General features: G+C 44.4%; 1 protein-coding gene across 2 annotated transcripts; it reads right to left on the bottom strand.

Annotated features, from left to right (window-relative positions):
- Window positions 1-224: 224 nt before the first annotated feature.
- On the bottom strand, window positions 225-17413 carry LOC8040036 (protein arginine N-methyltransferase 7). Of its 2 annotated transcripts, none has more exons than XM_029982877.3 (14): window positions 17061-17413; window positions 16951-16987; window positions 16718-16867; window positions 16536-16644; window positions 15890-16002; window positions 10962-11194; window positions 10467-10650; window positions 6877-7001; window positions 3534-3663; window positions 3388-3471; window positions 2195-2326; window positions 1554-1790; window positions 1180-1331; window positions 225-562 (listed from the first exon to the last, which is right to left on the bottom strand). In XM_029982877.3, exons 1-14 carry the CDS (start codon window positions 17192-17194, stop codon window positions 298-300), a joined length of 2085 nt encoding a protein of 694 aa, XP_029838737.2. In that variant the 5' UTR covers window positions 17195-17413; the 3' UTR covers window positions 225-297. The 2 variants fall into 2 exon arrangements, with proteins under 2 accessions (XP_029838737.2, XP_029838738.2); XM_029982878.3 differs by having other exon boundaries at window positions 3534-3660.
- Window positions 17414-17564: the final 151 nt, after the last annotated feature.

Genomic DNA, 17564 nt, shown 5'->3' with positions numbered 1-17564 from the left:
GCGTATTATTGAACGAGCCATTCGACTGACCAACCATTTTTTGTTTTTTCTTGCACGCCTGCATTTGCGATGACACGGAATGTGAAAATCCTCTTTACTTGTCATCTAGGTACTTCTCATTAGTGCTCATAGACAATTGCATTTACCAAATTCACTGGTGCTTTCTCTAAAACTACATCTGAAAATATATATATGCATCTAGAGGGATACACACATACAGCATAGAAGGGATTCTGCGCAAGTTTATTCATTTGCACCAATCGGCTTTTGGTTTACACTCTGCAAGGTTTTATTGAGTCATGTAGCAACAGGCTCAATTTTAAATGTGTACTGCACAGAACCACTTTGCTGATCCAATTCAAACGTCCACTTGAGGATGGTTCCACTGTCTTTGCAATGTTGCAGACTTCTTTTGTCGAATAGGTAGACCCCCTGCCTTGAGAAGCGATCCCAGGTGACCTTTTTTCCCAGGACAACTTTCTTGGTTGGTCCAGTGGTTACCGTGTTGTCTTCGTCAAAAACAAAGTCCATCCACAGGGCAACACCATTGCAGTTCCCAGTACTGAAAAAAGGGGCAAGAGGTGATCAGGCATTTTGCACCTTCCTGCTTGCGGGGAAAGTAGGATTGCCAATTTGCTACCAAAACAGTAACCTCTATTTTGTTTTATTATTATTATTATTTTTTTTGGTAGGGGGGGGGGGGGGGGGCGGGGCGCGGTTACTGTTTAGTATTGCCATAGAATCCCTGAACAAACAGACTGGTCGACGCCAGAAACTATACTTTTGTTTGAAACCCTACATCCCCTGTCGACCCGGTTCCTGATTACCCAACGATAAGACATCATTTTCTTCCCGACGGTGGGGCAACAATACGTTGGAGGAGGGAGAAGGTATTTGAAGCTCGGAGCAACAATTTGATAACCATTGCTATTTATCAAAAAATAAACCATCTTTTCATAGTAACAATATTAATATCCCACATGAAGGATCTTGTTACATGCATAACATTTTTTGGAGCAATCTTTGAGACACTCGTTAAATGGTAGTATGTTTGCTTTCAACACAATAACAATGCACCACCTGTGATCACTTCATTGCCAGATATTCAGGATGTAAATTGACAATTCCCAAGACAGCTTTCCATGGGCAATGTTCATTAGGCCAATAAGGCATACCCACCTCTCAAAGCAAACATGGCCCGATGTTGCAGCAGATTTTAGATTCGATGCCAGGTTGACTGTTGCAATGTGGAACGGATGCGTCATGGCAGTGCAGGGGTATTCCCAGAGAGGCTGTGGTTCCACCATCTCATCGCTCACGGCCTGTGCATTCTGTGAAGCACGCAAGAACACAACAAGTATCTCATTATATCTACTCACAAAAAAAAAAAAAAAAGAGAGTGTGCTGGTGAAAAAAGGGACACTCCAGACTTGACAAAGTTTGACTTGCTGAACCTACTATTTATGGCAAACATGACAAAGGCACACTTGGCAGATTCACAACTATTTCCAAGGTATGTGCCCAACCTGGTAAAGGCAGCTGAAGCAAGGTACCTGTATGAGCTCATCAAATGCAGAGAGGTCAAAGCCTTCTGCCTCTCTGACAGGTGCTCTGATCTTCCAGAGGTGTTCGAATTCCACAGCCAGTCCATAGAAGACTGCAGTGCCCGGCAGAGTGATGGCTCCAGGGGTCAGTAAATGCTCAATCTCAGGCCGCAGGAACCAGAACTGCAGGTTGTGCCAGGGCAGGAGGCTTGTGCTGAAGAAAGGCTCGCTCAGAAGCAAGTTGGCCTGGCACAGGGACATACATCAACTTTGAACTCTCTCCTTGTTGTAGCACTTCTTCCAGCGTACATATGCAATTATGTGGAAAAGGTGGCTGAAAGGATTTTGCGCCATACAGCTGAATGCAAATTATTTTCACATTTTCATTTCCTCAATTCTGACAAACAGATGCCAATCACAGCCATCAATCAAATGGCAGGGAAACCAGCCCCACCCTTTACAGAGACGTATATTGTGCCTCCATTAGATCATTAGCTCACTAAATTCCTGGAGCTGAATGTATAAAAAAAATTCTGAATTACTCGAGTGGGTACTCATAACAACTCTGTAACCAAATCCCACACTGTTGCTAGCATATAATATGCTCCGAAAGAGAGAAATGCATTCATTGCAAAATGCACGAGTCTTACCCGTTCATCCAAGTCATCCTCTGCGAGATGGAGAGGCTCCTTTTCCAAGACGCTAACTCCTTGTAATTGGTTGCAGGTCATGTACTCGGTCACCAGTGCATGCAAAATGGTATCCCCTTCAATCACGTAAACCTGGATTAAGAATGTTTTTATTGTTTTGGAGTTGAAAGTTTTGGAAGGTTTCGAGACAAAGTGCCGGCCTATGTATTCCCAGTTTCTGAGCTGGTATCCCAGCCAAAGTGCCCACAATTTGACAGAGGCTTACTGCAGTACAAGTGCCATGCAACAGAAATTTGGTGTGCGATAAAGGTCTCCAGTGGTCTAAATTAGTTTCTCACTGGGGTGTGCCAGATGTCCTTCATTGGTTTGGCATGTAGGTCTCCCCCAATGCTGCATTTTTTATTTCTGGTACTAGTATACACTGGGACCGTTTGCTCGAAGCCGGTCAACTGTAAAAAGTTAACCACATTTCCCTACGAGGGGGCATTTTAGATCACGTCAGCGGCAGAGTAGGGACGGTGGGGAAACATGGCGGTGCCCCTGCGAGCGAGCGCCGCTCGCATTGTAACTAATATGTCGTAGTAGCTGCAATATCAAGCGCATTAGTCGGCAATGAATGGTGCAGGAGGCTTTCGCTTTGTCTTAACTCACTTAAATCACAAAAGCACGAGCCATGACCTCACCGCATTTTTTAGCTATCGCTCATCCAGCGCTCGTCAATTGTGGCTAGGTACTTGCAGGTACTTATTGTGAAGCACCGATCAAGCGCCCACTCAAAATTTGGAGATAATCGTAATGAAGTGGGGGATGGGCGCTTGTTAGGTCACAAATTTTATCTATATTTGTACTGCACATATTTTTTCAGATGTTGCAACATTTAGGGATGGACGCTTAGTGTGGAATGGGCGAATGCTCGGTACTTTACGATAGTAGGGAAGGGCGTTTAACTTTTTACTGCGGTTAATGTTAACCGGCTTCCAGCAAACCGGCCCTGGTAGCTATGTATAATGCATTGACATTTGCTCTGCAATCTGAGACAACCACATCCAGTGTTTGGGAATTATTTCACCAGCATGTAGTTGCTCTTTGCAAAAACAAAACAGCTGCACTTAGTCAACAAAACCTTGCACAAGTTATAACCGAGTATCATCATGAGTGAGAGAAAATCAGGTGGAACAGTCTGTGCATCTTACTTTCTTTGCACCTAACTTTGCAGCCATGAAAGGGATGAGGCTTCCAGTGCCCAAACAGAGGCAGACAGACTCTTTAGTCACAACCTGGAACAAGGATAAGAAATTGCACATGGCCGCTTCCACGCATGCAATCCAGCGCGTCCTACCTTTTGGAGTACTGAAGCATAAGCCCTGTTTCTGGTGTCGTCGTTGAGCATCCCGATTCTGGTGCGACTGAGCGACATGTGCAGGCCACAGTTGCACAAGGGACTCTCCGCAGGCTCGGGGGCTTTCCTGCTAAAGGAAGATTGATTGCTCTACTCCACCGCCATAGGGGTGAACAAGATACTACAAGATTGTTTCTTTAGGCCCATATTGAAACCTTCCAAGAAAAAATTTTTATATGTAGTTCAAAAAAACACTAACTTGTCAAATCATTTTTTTTTTTTTTTTTTATTTGAAACAATTGAAAACGATGCCTGGACATTAGCCTCGAAATTCTAGACTCGGGAACTCGGTATTTGTGAAGCATAAAAAGCAAATTCCAAAAGCCGAATTTGAAGTTCCCACGTGATTTGCCCCAGTGCAGTGACGTCAAAGATTGAGTCGTACTGCAACTCCAGTTTCTCTCACGCCTCCGAACCGCCGCGACCCGAAGTGTCATGTTCGTTTGCGTCCCGCGAATAACCAGTTTCCTTTGTGCGTGCTACCTATCATTGCGAGCAGTCGCTTGATTTTCGAGTTTGGAGGTTTTTTTTAGCGCCCTTTCAGCTATCTCAAATTCTTTGAAACAGTGCGAGGTCGAAGAGAATGTGCAGTAGACTTCTGTGAGCGACGTGAGAGGCCACGTTGCGCCGGTTCTGTGTGAAAGGCTACCTTGGCGGAGTCACAATCGAAACTATGGTACACAGGCACCAAACACAGTTATTTTCACCATTTGACGATTTCCTTTTCGAAGTCCGAGAGGTCATCTGGCACCTAAAAAAGAGAATTTCGTCCGATTCCCCGACTCACCGATCATCCTCAGTGCTATCGACCAACACACTGTTTACAAACAAACCCGCGTTTGCCCACCGGGTGAGGGCATTGCGCGCGCGCAGAAACCAGATTCGCCCGAGGCGAAGCATCTGATCATGCGCAGTGCCGACAGCAGCACCACCGCATCGGCGTGACGTCGGAGAGTTGAGTTGGTCTATACTTTGCCGCTACTAGTTTTGTGCAGTGCCGGCAAAGGCAATGCCAGGCGAAGAGAGGGTGAGCACTGGGAAGGTGGAACGGGAGAGAAGGGCAATAAAGGGCGAGGGGGCAAGGGAGAGAACTAGGAACGCTAGGGAGGAGAGGAGGCTTTTCTCCTCCCTAGTGCTTCCCCTTTCTCCCCTCGCCTGACGTTGTGTTCCCATGTACTGCACGCAACTAGCGACACGGAGTATGCATGTGCCGTGCGCCGCCACTATGTTTTCCGAGGGAGGATAAGAAGCAAGGAGGTGACATCACTCTGAACTCCAATTTTCGGTATTTCAGCAAGAAGGGCCGTAGTGTGTTCGCAATAGCGTTGAAAAACATGTAATCTCGTTATTAAATATTATAGAAATGTCACTGACAAAGCTTTAAAGTTCATAATTATTGACGTCACAAATAAAAATAAGCGAGGAGGTGAGAAGGGGAGGAGAAAGGCGCCAAAAATAAAAAGGTCCGCGAGCGTGTGGGGAAAGTTTTTACGTTGGTGGTATTTGTTGTTTAAAACAAATACCACCAATAAAATAATACCATTGTTTAAAAAAATAAAAACAACCTTTGGCATGTCAGTGCCAAAGGTGACATGTCAGTAAAGTTGAAATGGAATGGATGCCTATATTTTCTAACTCTCGGTAGCTTTAAATTGCCTACGTTTCGTGGAACTACAGAGGGTCTGAATTACAAAATGCCCATAAACGTTTATAGAGATTTCTTGCATCCCTCCAGTTGATCATCATGAGTATTATGGCTTGTACAGTCATTTAGCTTTTAGTCCAATGGGATTAAATCGCCATATTTTCACTTGTTTCAGGCAATATTAGTGTGCATGGCATGTTGTGTACGCTACAACATATATTTGTGAATGGCGATAGGTTTAGCGGATTCATTTTTTAATATGAAACTATGCAACAGGTCGCTGATTAGGTGAACTGTTCATACAAAATGATCTGTACAGGTGCTGCAAGAGTCAGAATAATGTCATTTACGAAGAATGTCCAGAAAGTAAGTTCTGTTTTGAAATTAAAAGGTTATGGTATTGTTAATGAAATGCTTTATTTTCCATAAATTCTGAATAGCATAATCTATCCTTCGATGCAACACCCTCCTTATGGGGGTCCCTATCATTTTGTCGAAACTCGTTTCGTGGATAACTTTTCATGGACACGCAATTCATTGACGCAATCGTTTCATCGACACTTGTTATTCGCATTGCACGCTGTAGGGACATTTCCTCATGCGTGTATCGCTGGGGTGCGCGTTAACCCCCCCCCCTTACCCCCGCCTGTGTTCACGCCGCTGTTAACCTACCTGGCCGACCCATACACCATTTCGTGGCGACTGTCTCATGCAGTTTATTACAGAAAAAAAGGCTAATCTGAGCTGCTGATCAAACAATTTGTTGATGAAACAATCTGTCGATGAAACATTGTTCAATGAACTGATTGCCACCGTCCTTATGGTAGTCTGCTGCCGCCCGAGTCTTGAGCAGACATCTTTGCACAAGATTTCATAGACAAAGATCCATCGAAATTTCTCGATGTAGCGGTCATGATCTGCATGGTTCGACATTTACCGAATTCAAAAATTTTATCGTAAATGCAGAATTAATGCATAGCACAAACCACAAAAATAGTCAGTCTCATGAAATTGTGTCAGGATGACACAGAAGTGAAGACTCTTGCAGGACTTGAATGCAAACAGTACTTACTTTGTGGAAATGCCTTGTGTATAGGTTCAATGGCATGAATTACATTTTGTGTGATAAAACAAAAGAGGCAGCAAAGTAAGAAATTGGAAAACAAACGGGAAAGTTTTGGGGGAAAATTACCCCCAAAACTCTGTACTGTCAACAAAAACCAGGAACAGGTGTACGTACTGTAAACTATTCTATTTTTGCAGGCTCGGTATTTTGCAAATGTTGCGAAGTGTGTGTTTTGGGAATATGTCGCAGGCATAAAATTTCGCGATTGGGAGTGGTATGCATGCATCATTCATTACTGAGGGGTAATATATTTGCAAAAATTAGGTCATTTACAATATTCCAATATACATTTCTCTGGTTAACAATAAAAAATATCAACACTACACACACACACACACAAAAGAACTGTATTTTGAAACTCTCTTTGATCAAATGCATAAAGGAGTAGCTATAGTCAACTCTTCCTTGTATAGGCATAGCTGTTCACGCCGCAATCCATTTTCCTCAAGCCCAATTGGAATTTGCTTGTGAAAATATAGTTCTTTTCAATGTTGGCATTACCATGTTCTTACCAATGAGACACAGAGAACCACAGGCTGTACTGGTCCCTACATGCCAGGAGCTGAAACTGCTGTCCAGTTTCAACTTGTATCGTTTTGGGTGGATAGTAGACTCCTTGCATCCAATGGTCTCTCCACTGAGGGAAATGAACGAGCATGCACAATCATTCACAATATAGCCTTCATTGGACGTGCTCATGTTAGCATGCAGCAATGTAGCAGGCACAAGGCTAAATGAATGAAAGAAAGCTGTTAATTTTATCAAGGTAACCAGTAATAATATGGCCACACATGGTACTGACATGAAAACTTCCCCTAACAAAAACTTGGGGCCATACTCCGTTCACCCCTAAGCTGACAATGCAGTGGAAGCTACATAATTGTTGGACCAGCCATACACCTGTCTTTCGCCAAATGATCACGCTCCCACCCATATCCACGCTCGGAGAGCAGAATCAGCTGATGAAATGGAGGCGGTTGATTAATTCGGCAAGCCCGTAGCTCCCACTGTACTGTCAGCTTGGGGATGACCAGAGTATAGACTATGCAACAAACTATACTCGGTGACAGGTGAAGAGCTCAGGGTAGAGTGACCAGACGTCATGTTTTGGCAGAAACCAGCTTCGCATCAAGTGGAGCGTCTGCCTACGCGCCCTGCCAATAGCAGTGCCACCATAGCGGCGTGACGTCAGGGCCGCGTGTGGGCGTATAGCATGTTGTTGGATGTTTATTTATTTAAACTGAGCATGCTGTTTTATTCTATTGATTGTGTGGCGTAAGCGAACCTCCAGTTCCAGCGACCTCGCCTAGGGTCAAGGGCAGATTTATGGGCCAGGCCCTTGGGAGGGGGAGTGCAAAGATGTAATGTCATGAACAGAATTAATGTCTCAGACAAATGTGACTTTACAGACGAAAATAATTGCCAATTCAACAAGAACGAGGCATTTCTATGCCATTTCTTCTATTAACAAAAAAAAAAAAAAAAAAAAACAAATCTGGGGCTTGAGGAGGGTGGTCGCCTTTTCTCCTTAAAGGGAAACTCCGGTCAATATTTTTTTTAATTTGGGATTATAACAGTTTTCAGCTAGGGCAGTGTCTAAATTACAAAGTATAATTTTTTTTTTTTTTCGTATTGCGTGTTATTTTATAAATATCACGGCTCAAAGTTTGGTTTCGAGCATCTCTGGCAAAACCAAAACTATCTTCTTGAGGGATGGCAACACTGATTATTAGCTATGTGACGTCATTGTGGAGCTGCGGTATGCAATACAACCAATCAACTGCAGCTACGTGACGTGACGTCACAAGGGTGCTTCGCCAATGTTTACTAAAAGCTAACCCACTGGCCGCCCGCTAAAGAGCAGCTGGTTGCATCTTTAAAATCAGTTTTAGTAAAGAATACGGCTAGACTTCGGCATAATATTTCGGCTGTGATCATATTTCGTGCCACTAAAGCGATACCAGTCATTTATTTTGGTTTAGTTTTCGACCGGAGTTGCGCTTTACATTCGCCACTGCCTAGGGTGCCGCCCCTCGGCACACTCTGTCTTTCCCTACATCATTGCAGTATGCCTAACTTTAGGGCAATCTTTGGTTCCAAATAAGATGTATTATTAATTCTGATTCTACAAGAAACATACCATATTGATTTACTTCTTTTTTTTTTTTTTTTTTGCTGCGGATACCAGTTATTTAAAACTTTGTACGTATGTCCACCATCTCTACAGCTTACCCCTGTAGCCAAATGCCCTTGCACCACCTGTGTGGCAGCCTCTCCATCGCCTGCTGACACCACTTTTTGGGAGTGCCTAACTTCCATGCCTCGACAGCTGCTTCCAACTTATTAATGACCGCAAATGGTGTCTTCGCAGGGGTTTTTCACGACACTCAACAGGGGATAACCACTGGGGGCCTGACAAGGCCCATGCGCTATCGAACTGGTCGTACAATGCATCAGAAAGACGGCCGAACCCGATAAGGTGCCAGTCAATCACAGAGTAGTGTGCATTCACATCAGGCTGTGATTGGCTGGCATCTGCTCAGGTTTAGCTTTTTGGCTCCCGTACAATCACTCGGATGTTTGGTCGCACACGGGTATGGCCTGACCAAGCCCCCAATGGTTATCACTCGTTAAGTGTCATGAAAGAACCCCTGCAAGGACGTCATTTCGTGGTCCTTAATAAGCTGAAAGCAGCTGTGCAGGTGTGGGTGAGGCACTCCCAGAAAGTGGTACAAGCAGGGCATGGAGATGCTGCCACACAGGTGGTGCAAAGGCATTCAACTACAGGGGAAGTCTGTCGAGAAGGTGAACATATGTGCAGACCTATAAGTGACCGGTATCTGCAGCAAAAAAAAATAAATTGTAAATCAATGTGTTACACCCCTCACACCTTAGTTTTGGGATTTAATGTTGTCTCAACCGATACGATAGTTCAACTAGCAGGTAGATAACTGCAATCAATTTAGATAGAGTTGACTTTCAACACCCATTGCCACTGCTAAGTTTTCTTTTTACGGCATAGGGGACATGATCAACACATGTCATGGCGTCTTAAAAGAATTTCCATATTTTCCCGACTTTAGTCTGCACCTGGTATATAGTCTGCAGGGGAAAATTTGGGTCGAAAATAGAATATTTTGCTTAGATAGTTTGCACGTAGTGCCTAATCCGAATGTAAAAATTATCATACACAGCACACATTGAGAAATGCCTGCTGTATTAGCTAACAAAGAAGCGTGTATCATACATAAATCACCATTCATATATTCTGTTGTTCATAAAATCCTTTCACATCTTGTCACAAAAAACAATCTAGAGAAAGAAAAAAAAAATGCTTGTTTCCGAGACGTGTCTGCGTGGCCTAGTCGGTAGCGTGTCTGGCTCTTAACCGTAGGGCCGTGGGTTAGAATCCCACCTCTGCCTAAAATTCAAATTTTTTCTTTAAGGCCAATGAATTATTTATAAAGTAAAATCATTTGAGACGTGCAACGACCTTTAATTCGCATTACATGTCATGTTTTAATCACTTTCATTCCATGCGCAACGTCACGTTTCACGTAAGCGTTGTGGGTTGTTTGAAATTTCCACGCGAGGTCATGTGACGTCATGACACTATCGACCAATCAAGATTTTCCCGTCCCACCGACACCGATGCTGGATTTTTTGCAACACAAGCTCTTAAAAACAAATGCTCGTATAGTCTGCACCTGTAGATAGTTAGCACTAGGTAAAGTTTCAACTTTTAGACATGTATACCCTGTGGATGTATACCTGAAAAATTCGAGTACACCATATCTGTATCACTTCTATGGATGAGTCCTGTTCATCTGAACAGCTTCGTGAACCAACTGAATTGTTCGGCTATCATAATATCTGCACAACTGAAGCAGAACCCAGCCCTGCCTCAACCGAACTTTGTAAGGGGACAAGCGGAGTAATTAAACAGACTAAATGAACGCTGGCGTGTCGGCCAAGATCATTTGAATAAGACCCTAGTAAGCTTGGGATTTCATTATGAGCCTTTCACTAACTCAAGTTTGGCTCATTTTGTCTGACTTTGCACGGCCAACAAAACTGTATAAAAGTAATCAATAATACTTTCAGGGGCGCTTTTTCCAGACGAATGGGCCCAGTAAGGTGCACAACTGAGCTCAATTTTGGCTCCTGGGTCCATGTCTAGTTTCCACCACATTAGTATGGCATGGCAGGTGCCACTTTCCGCTGCTGTAGTTTCAACAACGGTATGTGCTTTTGGTGCCAGCGTCAAAGGGTCTGTGAAGTTGAACCTGCAGCAGAGAAGACCAAATTTTAAGACCCACACACAAATAGCACACTCAAACAAATTCTGGTTTGTCTTTGGAAGGTGGATAATAAAAAGAACACACCACTCTTCAATGTGAACTTCTATTTCTGCACATCTACCAAATATCCAACTGTTTACTTATAATTTTCAGCCAAATTTGAGCCCTCCTGAAGCACCATTTAAAAAAAAAGAAACTAACAGCTTGGTACGTGGTTCACATCAAGTTGGCTCGAGTTGTCACTTTTAAAAAGAAGTCCACAAAACTTGGGTAATTCCAAGCTTGCTGCACTACACCTGAACACTGGCAGGGGTGGTGTGAGTGGGATGAAGTCCGATTCTTCCAGCTGGCTGAGCTGTAGGTCATGCACTGCGGGCACTCCAGCACAGTCCTGGACTCCTTTTGGTACTAAGACAGTCTGCTCTCCGGTCACCGAGACGGCACCGACTGTGTGGAAACTTCTCAGAAAAGGCGAATGGACAGCTTGGGCATAAATCGTGGCAGCATGAGGGACCACAAGGGCATCTGGCTGCAATGGGCACGGGTGTAGGCATTAGAATGGACCGTCTGCAGTAGAGAAATGAGCACAGATGCTTAAAAAGAATAAACACAAAAACGGGATGAAAACTGATGCATACAACTCTCTCAACTCTCAACGACATTCATTTCGGCTGCGTTCAAATGACGGCCTTCCAGCAGGTTAAAGGGGCCCTGCAATAATATTTAAGCGTCTACCTTTTTTGCGGTTTCTACGTCTCTCGGGGTTCGGGCAAGCCAGCGGGCACAGAGAGAGTAACTAAATATCAGTTCGTCATATTTTAACCGGACGACGCGGAAACCTCCTCCACCGACGAGGGCGACCCGCGGTACCGAAAGCGCGCAAAATGTGACGTCTTTGGTCCTGGGCTTACTACTGGTCAGAGCTGCTAAAAGCTTCTTTTTAGTCGAAATACAAAATATAAGTAGCGCGAACCGTTTCAATTATTTATAAAAGTAGTTTTTGTTATGCATTTTAGATAAAAAAAGAAACGAATGCAGTTCATAAAGTTCATGAAACAAGAAATGACCCGTCGACATACCCGCCACCAAGCGGTGGAAAAGGCGGCGCATACTAGAAAGGAGTAGTGGGATCAGTCGCCGACACGCAAAGGTCCCGGATGTACGCGGCGGCGCTGCGGTGGTATGGGCAGGAGGATCCGACCGGCTCCGAGCGTTCCGAAGGCCTTCGGCAAGAAGCTTCGTCTTGCAGTTTGGCCGTTTCGCGGTATGGCAGCGCAAAGTAGCTCCCATTCTGAACTGATCTTTACCCCGTGTTTGCTGTCGTTTGTGGCCAATAAAGTGTCGTGCCGAATTAGTATTTAATCGCGCAAAAAAATGCAATGAGAGCCGCTCTGGCTGCCCGCTGCATACAGCCTATCCAGGACACGGAGCTCTCTTGCGCCGTCGACACGGAGTGCGGCAGCCGTGAGCGCTCGATGAGCTCACTACTTCTCCTCTAGTTCAGAGCCACTCTCAAGCAACCAAGGACGTCATAAGGGAGGTTATTTTTTGCTTGTTTTTGTCATTTTAATTTGCCTATAACTTTTAAAATAAAGGGAATTTCGAGAAAAAAAAAAAAGTTTCACTAAGTTATTACGTTCAGTGCGCTCAGGTTCGGCGCAAATTAAAAATTAGTAAAAAGAAGTCATTGCAGGGCCCCTTTAAGGGGAAGGAGCAGAGGAGGAAAAGGGGGGAGGGTTGAAAGAAGAGGAGGGGAAAAAACGGGTTATTCGCGGCCTTTCCTCAAGGCCTCTAATCCCTACCACCCAGTTCAGGACAAAGGAAAGATATCTCCCTGTCAGAAAGGGTTGGAGAAGTCTAAGCAAGGTTACTCACTGAGCTCTTAATGGCATACGACTTGGCTACTTCCCTGCCAAATCTCTGCCGGTGTACTCCCAATACGCGCATACCTTCGTATCTGGGAGAATAACCACCGCACGTGTTACGGTGTACGACTATTGGGTGCATGGAGTCGTCGGGGGGTTCGTTCACCTCCCGCGAGTGTTCCCTCAGGCGGTCATTCAGGCACCTACTGGTCTGCCCTATATAACCCCCCCCCCTCCACACACACAAAAAATGGATGGAATACACTACTACCTCCTTGCTACAGATGACAAATTGCTGACCGTGCTTTTTGTTGCATTGGGTCGCGGTGGGTGGGGTAGTGGGGTATTGACCATTGTGCACACCTGTTGAAGTTTCAGTTTGCAGCTAAACACTACCCCCATCTAACCTAACCTAATAGAACCCACCACAACCCAACGCAACAAAAAGCACGGTCAGCAGTTCGTCAACTGTAGGAAGGAGGTAGTGCATTCCATCCCTTTTTCGTGTGGGGGGGGAATATATAGACCTTTTCACCCTCCTCGGCATGGGCGCTGCCATATTGAAATCACGTGACGCGGCAGCCATTAGGTTGCTTCAACTTGCTGCTCCGCTCTCCCTCCACGCCTTGGCGGATGCGTTGTATTCGTGTTTTTCGTTGCGTTTCACCGCGCTTTGTTGCGTTACCTCAGAAACTGTAGTCCGATACGTCTACTCGACGACTAAGACATCTCGGGGACTCAGATGTCCTTATGACAACTGAGGTTTGTTCACTAATAGTGGCGGAACATTCTCAGTAAGAAGCGCGTGTATTTATATCGCGCATTTAAGATCGGAAGGACTCAAGAATAGTCATCGCAAGAAAACTATCTGTATTTCCTGAAAGTATCGTTCTTTGCAACGTTTCCTTTGATTATGTGAGGAAACTCGCAGAGGAGATAGACAACGAACGTTCAACTTGTATTTTATCTGAGGCTAGACGTAATTGTACGTCAACATCAGGCGATTTATTTGTTCATAATATCACACCTACATGTGTAGTAGGCTCTCAATCTTTTTTTTTTTTTTTTTTTCACTTATGAAGTTTAAGAAATAGTATACCGTGGTTGCTCCCATTTCGACACTCATTTAAGTGATTTATTGATTATATTTAAATAACCAGTTCAATCCACTTAATTTATTTTAACACAAAGGTTGGGACTGCCCGCGTAAGAAACTGGTACAGACACTTTACAGTAGCGAGTTTTAGAAAAAAAAGTGCACTAAGAGATAACGTCGTTTGTTTCTATTTGCAAATCCAAACGCGGTTTGGGTTCGACGCATAAACAATATTGACGCTTTTTTTTTGCGTACATTGTTTTGTTTTTGTTAGTATCTAAAATCCGCAATCATTGGCGCCGAAAAAAAAAAAAAAAAAGCCGTCTGCACAGCAATTACTCGAATTTAGGATTGTCGATGGCGAATATAGGTTTACGTTTGGTGGCTGGCGACGCCGAAATTTACAAAGCGAATCTGTTCAAGCAAATAAATAATTGTTCACACAGGTCTGAGAAGTTTTGTCCTAGCGCTAGAATTCAGCAAAACTTTCCGAGGGATTTCTCCTCCTGCACCCTTTAATTTTATTTGGCCAATTTTTGGGAAGACAAATGCCAGATTTAGTTTGACGGGCCCGTTACGTATATCATATCTTGAGTAAGCAAATGTTCATATAACAATAATTTATTTCATTGGGCCAATATCGCGAAATGCTGCTTATGAGTACTTTAGGAGGGTTGATAATTTAAGAAATTTCCTACTCGGCCCGTCAAAACATGCTCGAGTACTCAATTAAATAAAAAGAGGCCTAGATGATACTACTTGTTTATATCACGATACATTTTTAGTCAGCGAAGTTCACTAAAGTTTGGGTGCCCTCGAAAACCAAACAGTGAGTAGTAAACTCGTGAGTTCATCTGTTCTGACCGAATCAGCACATTGCTAATCAAGCTGTCGATATGCTTCTTTACATTCCCATGTTAGTCTCGTCATCAGTTTGTTTTTCTTGAAACTAGTTTTATCAGGTACGGCCGTAGATGATATATATAGTAATCTTCCCTGTTCATCAGTCAGGCGTTTCGCAACCGACCATAATCAGGTACATCAAAGGAGTTGGTAAACCATATCCCGCAATTTAGGCTAAAATACACCATGTAGTCCTCAAAGTGGCTCAATACCACTGTTTCATTGGTTGTGTGGTACAAGAAAAATGACTGTATCGCAAAATTAAGCAAGAACAACGTAAAACAGCAACATAGCCGCGTTCATGTTGAAACCGAAATTAACCAAATTGAAGCAACCCAATGGCGCCGAGTGCGTCAGCGCCCTCTATCCGCCGGTGAGGCAACTACTAAAATGAAAAGGTCTATAGGACAGACCGGCAAGTGCCTAAATGACCACCTGAGGGAACACTTGCAGGAGGTGAATGAACCCAACCCCCCCCCCCCCCCCCCGACGACTCCATGCACCCAATAAACGTACACCGTAAGTTCGACCCAGATACGAAGGTATGTGCGTGTGGGTTCTTATGAAAGCGAGGAGTTGCGAGCGCCACAATATATTATATTTACATATCTACAAAAAAAAAAAAAAGGAAATAAACGTGAAGGTTGTTCGTTGGTAGGTAGTGAGGGAAGGCTGGGAATAACCTGTTTTTTTTACCCTCCTCCTCTTCCAACCCTCCCCCCTTTTGCTTCTCTGCTCCTTCCCCTTGACCTGCTGGAAGGCCGTCATTTGAACGCAGCTGAAATAAATGCCGTTGAGAGTTGAAAGAGTTGTATGCGTCAGTTTTCGTCCCATTTTTGTGTTCATTCTTTCTGATTGTTTAGTTATATTTACCAACACGCTTGTTTGTAATGTTAGCACAGATGTTTCATGCTTTTTACTAACATCTACGACATGAACTAAATATGGATTAGAGTATCCTTTCACATTCTAGGTTTTGTAGGAAAATCTAAGAGAACTCAGTGATTTTAAGTTGTCTACTATGTCCCAAAGAGGGAGGTTGCATGTGTCTATTGAAAAAGGGTTGCTCTTGACGTGAAAAAAAATAAATACATACAAGGCACGTCCTCCGATTCAGAAATTACCATCTCCCTGTGTCCATACCATATTGAAAGTATAAATGATTAAGCTTCCTCCAAGATTGGGGAGATCCATATGTTGCTCAGATGTCTCTTTTTAGTTGGCACCATTCCAATCTCGAAATGGCCCCTTGCATACACCCCATGGAGGCTACAGGTACAAGATAAGCATTCCACTATATAAGGGTGCCTAGAAGGAAACTGCAAGTGTTGAACTGTGTTTGTAAACAAGTAACAAATACCTCTAAAAGTTCTCGAAGCGCGTGAGTGAATGTTTCAATGGCTCCTTCCCCTATCAGCTCGGTGTCAAAAACTTCGGTCACCAGGATGTTTGCTTTCTCAGGCATGTCTTTTCCTATTTCAAATGAAAGTGCACAGAGCAAGGAATGTAATTCAACTTCATATGGGCACTTAGACTTCAGTTACACACTTGCATCAACTTGAGTGGGTAAGAGCTACAAAGCAGACACACATCTTGCATGCCCTTGTAAACATGTCCCATGTGCAGGATGCATTTATGCGCCATTTGTTCAGTCATAGGGCCCACCTTTGTCTGCAAAGACGAGTTTGACTATAGATTAGGTCAACACACCACCAGTGGCAGGCAAACATGCTGACAAATATGTCAACAAATATATTGTTCAGTTTGCAAATGAGCATGTTTTGGAGTTTTGAATAAGCATATTTATCATAGCTTTGGGCAGTACTAGAACTCAGGGACATATATGTACAAACTTGACACCATGACCAGCGCCAATTTAAAACTTCCAACTTCACTATTCATGCCTGCTTGCGCCGCGAACGTTGACCATGAGCTATGGCCAAAGCCGCCAGATCCGCAGAAGGTAAAGGTCATGCGAACTCCCCATTAGCAAATATTCAGCATACCTGGGCCAACCTCGATGTCGGTTGATCGTTTCGAGATGAGGCATATTTTGTCACCGAAACCGTTGTCCTTGATCACCTGCCTGGCTCGTTGCGCCACCGGGGCAAAAGCCTTGCGAGATTGTCAGACGGTGTTGTCAAGATACCTAATCGGAAATCGGCTCCGTGTATGGGATGCGTCCTACCTCGCAAGCGTGCACGCTGTAAGCCCCGTAATTTGCTGCCATCATAGCGAGGAGACCGGATCCGGTGCCGATGTCCAACACTTTCACGCGTTCGCCACGGTTCCTTACGTTGTCCATCGCCTCTCGCAAGGCCGAGTGGTACTTGGAGTTCTGGACATTTACAAGTCGTGTTTGTTAGGACAGTGCAGCCCGCGGGTGTCCGAGTGCCAAAATACAAGAAAAGAAAAACGTACTCTTTCCCAGTCGTGCAACATATCAGCAAAGGAGCTCCTGAAATAATGGGAGCCGTTGATTTATACCCTCTTCGGAAGGCCGAACCTGTCGGAGAAAGGCGTGCTCCTACCTCGCGATTTCTTGGTGGTAATCGTACTCCTCTGGACGGAGTTCCCACTCGTTTCTTCCCGTGATCGGGTTGAAGTGCGACGTAAACACGTTCATCGTCGCAGGATTCAAAGGAGAAGCTGAAAACTTAGTCATTGTATGCAGTACCTACTGTACCCCCTCCTAAACGTTGCCCCTGCACCTGCCTCATTTACCTCGTGCTCACGCCGCTCACGCTGCGCCTGCGCTGCGCTTCATTAGATGCTAGAGACTGCTAGAGATCATAGGCTTCATTTTCAGGATAGATAAATCGTTGGATGTTACCTTTGTAGTGGGTGGTAGCTTGCGTCACCTAGCCGTAGTCTAAAAAAACATTTGATTCCTATCATTAGGTAGTGTGCAGGGGGGTAAAGGTGGGTGAGGAGGAGTGGCAAATCCCGTGCGCCGACACCCGGGGTCCCGAGTGAACGATCGCAAAAGAGAGCGACAGAACACGAGAGAAAGAAAGCAACGTTGCCATGGTAAA

This window comes from Ixodes scapularis, unplaced genomic scaffold (assembly GCF_016920785.2).
Source record: "Ixodes scapularis isolate PalLabHiFi unplaced genomic scaffold, ASM1692078v2 PGA_scaffold9__187_contigs__length_104089568, whole genome shotgun sequence".
NCBI classification, from domain to species: domain Eukaryota; kingdom Metazoa; phylum Arthropoda; class Arachnida; order Ixodida; family Ixodidae; genus Ixodes; species Ixodes scapularis.
The sequence above is the reverse complement of the archived record's forward strand: the minus strand, read 5'-3'. Positions and strand labels throughout refer to the sequence as shown.